At 34.4% G+C, this 5,334-nt stretch overlaps 1 protein-coding gene across 1 annotated transcript; it reads right to left on the bottom strand.

Moving 5' to 3' along the window:
• Positions 1-1,910: 1,910 nt before the first annotated feature.
• Positions 1,911-4,167, bottom strand: LOC114755744 (L-type lectin-domain containing receptor kinase S.6). Its single transcript, XM_028944612.1, has one exon. The coding sequence runs from the start codon at positions 4,109-4,111 to the stop codon at positions 2,036-2,038; it is 2,076 nt and encodes a 691-aa protein (XP_028800445.1). The 5' UTR covers positions 4,112-4,167; the 3' UTR covers positions 1,911-2,035.
• Positions 4,168-5,334: the final 1,167 nt, after the last annotated feature.

Here is a 5,334-nt window from a genome sequence, read left to right as displayed (position 1 = left end):
AATATAGGATTTTACAATTTCACTAATGAATTTAACAACACTGACCGCCTCATGCTTATTGTTTGCCACCATTTTTCCATTTCCGGCTCGTCACTCTCTCATCCTGGTCAAATTCTTCATCTAAACCCTTACACTCACAAGCCCATTCCCATTCGAGCATGTAGCAACAAAGCGAGTCAAGAAATCAGGCGATACTAGCATTTTAACGGAAAAATTGCTTACCTTTTTCCTCTTTCCAGATTTTGACTCTTGCTCCAGCTTCGTCTTCTCAACTCTCTCTCTTCTGGTATATTATGCGTTTTCTTTCAGTTCATATCTTCAGAGAGGTTCAAGGGCGTTTTAGTCTTTCTACCGAATTGACAAAATTCCATATTGATATCTCATGCCCATTTGGTCATTTCAGTTATTTGCATGTCCATTTTGTCATTTCAAATTTCAACAGTCCTTTTTTTGTCATTTTCCCAATAACTAATTTAACAAACTTTCTTAATTTATTTAAATTAATCAACTAGCTCTTATATTAAAACCTTTGCCTATTTGATTAATGGATAACGAAATGGGGAAAGAATGAAAATAACCAGACCACAACAGAATTCGAACGTCCAGATCTTGCAATCCAAATAAAAGATTCATCCAAGCCAAAATGTTCAAGGGAGATTCCTGAGAGAAAGTGGAAGCAAGGCCTGCAAGAACATCATAATAATGGACAACTCCAATGCTTTTTTATCAATCAAAACTCTGAAGGGTATCAGATAGTTGTGCGAACAATTAAAAGTGACAGAATTCTCAAGCACATCATGAAACGATAAGTCTGAAATTTTACTACATCCAGAAGCTGACTCTGTTGCTTGCAAGTACTATTGTTACACCAAGCAACCGCTAGGTACACAGACAACAAGAACGTTACATGGCATGTTCATTAAAAAAAAAAAAAAAAAAAAAAAAGAAACATAATATTGGATGGGTAAGCGAAACTTTTCCTAAGACACAAGCATTTTACACACTTATTCCCTATAACTGCTAATTATGACATGCTTCAATTTACAGTTTGCAAAATCTGGCCTGAATACTTAGGGAGACAGGTTTTTATAGTTCAGTATTCATCATTGGAGCCTGTACCAATTTAAACGCACAATCAGTTTCAATGAAGAAGGAAAAAACAATGAACAATTCTTTCAGTCTATATTATTAAGTATTTCATGGGATGCTGTTAAAACAATGAGTGCCTCATTTACAGCATGGTTTTCTTAGCGGTCTTAAAACTTAAGGAAGGGTTATAATATTTCTATGACAACTTATTACATGATTTGAAAAGAAACTATAGCATTTTTTCCCCCCAACTCAACCAAATTGTTTCAAACACAGCAAAGGGAGAAGAAATATATAAAATAGAACCAGTTCATCCCCTCAAAACTCTTGACTAGACCGGTCAAGGAATTAGTTTACTAGTTCACTAGCTTGCCTGGCCGATGGAATTGGGCTTTAAAATAATGCAAGAATTGGTCACTCCAATCAAATTCACACACATAAATTTCAATATAACAACATAGAAAGATCTGAATTGCCCCTATTCTAGACTCAGAAAACTGTGTGAGACTTGAAGAATTAGTCTATTCATTATAAACTTCGAACAAACACAGCATTTACGTCTGATATCACTGATAGTTTGAAACCAAATCTTGTATCAATTTGAAAACAATCATCATCTGTAAACCTTACCTTCAAGCAGAGTCACTAGCAGCATCTTTCTTTTGAAACAGAAACAAATCTTCTTCAAAGCATTATACTAGCGCATGTTACTGCACTCCAAGGATTGGTCTGCTTCTAGCAATAATTGGACACGCGTGTGAATTTTAAAACTATCATATAGAAACATCAAAACTGTTTTTATCCTAGACTAGGAAAAACTGTTTGAGACTAAAAGAATCCATTCATTCATATTGTAGCCTTTGAGCATAATCCTTTATGTTTGCTTCTGATAGAACTAAAAATTTGGACACGATCATCATCTATAAACCTGAACAATGTACAATTCTCAGTTAAAGCGGCTCCTTGGGGTCAAATAGGAAGCCTCATCAGTACTGGGTCTGTTTCCTATAACATCCAATATTTCATCAGTATCATTTGGTAAGACAGGCCTAATTCTCACCCTTGGTTTACATGCAGGTAAAAATGGAAGCGGTGCTTCACCCTTGAGAATCCTAACTGCATCTCTCACTCTTGGCCTGTTCTCATGGTCTGGATGCACGCATATAAGCCCCACCATGAGCATCCTCTCCATCTCTTGCACATCAAACTTCCCCATCAATCTTGGATCTCCAGCTTCAACCAGGTTTCTCTTTTCCCACATCTTCCATGTGTAATCTACAATAACAGTTCCATCATCTTCCACCGGTTTCCTCCCAGTAGCCACTTCTAGCATCACTATGCCAAAGCTGTACACATCAGTCTTCACAGTTGGAACACCTGAATATACATATTCAGGTGCAAGGTAACCCATTGTTCCTGCAGGCAAAGTAGCTTCTCTTGTATCACAACTATGCTCATAGACTTCTGCCAGTCCAAAATCCCCAAGCTTGGCATTGAAATCTGCATCGAGCATTATATTGCAGGTCTTCACATCTCTGTGAATGATTTGCCTCTCACACTCTTCATGAAGATAGGTGAGGGCAGAAGCAACCCCCAGAATTATGTTCACCCTTTGTTTCCATGAAAGAACCACTGAAGAATTGTAGTTCTTGTGTAGGATTCTGTTGAGGCTACCATTAGGCAGGTACTCATAGACAAGAACTAACTCAGACCCTTCACAGCACCATCCTTGAAGCTGAACCAAGTTCTTGTGCCTTAAGCAGCCAGCCATGGTGGCAAACTCATTGGTAAAAGGATTGTGCAAATAGTCTATGCTATTACAGCCATTAACCTTCCCAAATCTTTTCACAGCAACATCTCCTCCATATGGAAGAGACCCTTTATAGACTTTTGCCGATGTTCCTTCCCCAACAAGTCTGTCTCTGCTGAATCCCATTGTTGCTGATTTGATTTCAGAGAGAGACAATCTTGAGGGGAGTTTTGTGGATTGGAATTCACAATGTTGATCTTCTCTCAAAGGATCTCCAACACTTGCCTTTTTTCTCTTAACCAAGAATATGCAGATTAAAAATGCAGAGACTATAAATGCAGCAATGCCTCCCAACCCAAGAGCCATGTCCCCTAGCTTTTCTCTTCTATAGTAAGTATTATCAATCTGGTGAGTAGCTATGGTAGAATTCTCTGGATAACAAAAGAAACAGTCTCCTTCCTCTACCATATCTATCGGATTCACTGAACTAATAAACCCAAAAGTTTTGAATTGCCAATGATCGATAGAATGAATACCTGAGCCCATCACATTGGAGGCAGAGAAACCCACATGCATAAACTCCTTAAGTTTCTCAGAGAGGTCAATCTGAGCAACCAAAATAGGAGTTTGAGGCCGAGCTGGAGAGTGACCCACCCATACACGAACCATTTTCTGGGCATCTCTGTACTCAATCCAAGCCGTAATTTTTCTCCCACTCTTCAGATCAATTCCCTCAGAAATAGCATCCACTGAGGCGATAGATATGATTGTATCAACATCAATACCGATGTGATTCCCATTAATGTCACCCACTGCAGGGTCAAAATTGGTGTCAAATTCCACAGCAAAATAAGAATCTTGCTGATTTATAGATAGAGATGGGAGACCCATATAGCCACGAGAGAAGCTGACCAAGTCGGTATTGGAGATGATCATGAAGGCAATGCCATCACCAGAATGACACGAAGGGGAAGAGACAATTGAAAAAGTGAAGCGGCAAGAGAAAGAAGCTGTAGAGTTCGTTTCAGAATCAAGAAATCGAACTGGGTTTACATAGAAAGCTCTTCCAACCCCAGAAGAAGAAGAAGATGAAGAAGAATGGTGGTGACAGCTGAGTTCTTGGGTGAGACTAATGGCCTTATTTCCGAAATAGGCGTCACCTAAGAGGGTTACGTTTTGTGAGGGCAAGAAAGAGAAAGAAAGTGAGGGAAAATTGAAGGCAATAAAGAAAAAGAAACAGACCCACAAGAAACAGGGATAGAGCGAATGCATTGCAGAGTCATAAGTGTAAGATCAGAGTAAATGCAGAAATTTGTAGGAGAAAGAGTGAAACAGAGAGAAAGTATCAAGTTTTTCTTGGCTTGTTCGTTTCATTCGCTCGAACGGGAGTGGAGGGTGGGAGAGGCGGAATGCTGAAGCGGAAAAGAAGAGCGGAACATGATTTATTATAAAAATATTTCCTCTATCTTATAAACTTTTATTAAAATTAAAATTTATGTTATACAAATTTTTTTTATACACATTTGATGGTCTATTTCCATCAATTTAATTATTAGTTGACCGTTCCCTTTGATTTTTAAATTTTTATTTTGATCAAAACATCGCTCCTCAACATAAATATTATTTAAACATTCATATCTATAAAAAATAATTATTTATAAAAAAATTATAATATGTATTTTTGAATTTTGTTTACTATTCTATATGATTTATTAATTTTGATTATATTATAGAATTATATAATTTTAATTCTTTGCAACATATTAAAACTTATTTATTTAAATTTCTTTTAAATGACTAGAAAATATTTTAAATACATTTTTAATAGTATAATATAAATTTTGTCAGTTTCAACACTACATAAATAATTTAAATTTAAAATTTAAAATTTTTAAACAAAATTTTATTTCAAACATTTATAATTTATTTGATCGATTATATATTTATTGAAGGAATTTTTCATTATTTTTTAATGTTAACATTAAGTAAATTATTTTATTTTCTGTCTCAATATGATAAAAACATTAAAAAAATAACTATTTGTAAAAATAAAAAGTAAAATTAAGATAAATTTGTTTTTTTTAAATTCTTCAAAATAGTTTTAGCTAAAATTTAGAGATTTAGTGTTATAACGGATAAATTAGTAATAAAAAGTATTTCAACCTAAATTTTAATTAAAAAATATCTTTTTTATAATATTCTTAATGGAGTTAATTATTTGGATTTAAGCGTATATTTTTCAAATAGAAGGGAAGTCTGTGTAGTTAAAATAAAATGCAAGGAAGGTTAGAGTATTTTACTCTTTTTTATTTTTTATTTGATTTTTATTATATACATAACTGTGATTATAACAAATAGTATCCAAGGTCAAAAAAATTGTAAAAAATAAAATAATATATATCTATAATTATTTGTTATTTTTAATTCTTATAATATATATAACAAAGGTCAAATTTATTTTCGGTATATTAAACTTATTTTTACCTTTATTTTCA

This window comes from Neltuma alba, unplaced genomic scaffold (genome assembly GCF_004799145.2).
Source record: "Neltuma alba isolate B1F8T4 unplaced genomic scaffold, ASM479914v2 tig00010329_pilon, whole genome shotgun sequence".
NCBI classification, from domain to species: Eukaryota; Viridiplantae; Streptophyta; class Magnoliopsida; order Fabales; family Fabaceae; genus Neltuma; species Neltuma alba.
This window is presented reverse-complemented; position numbering and strand designations above follow the sequence as displayed.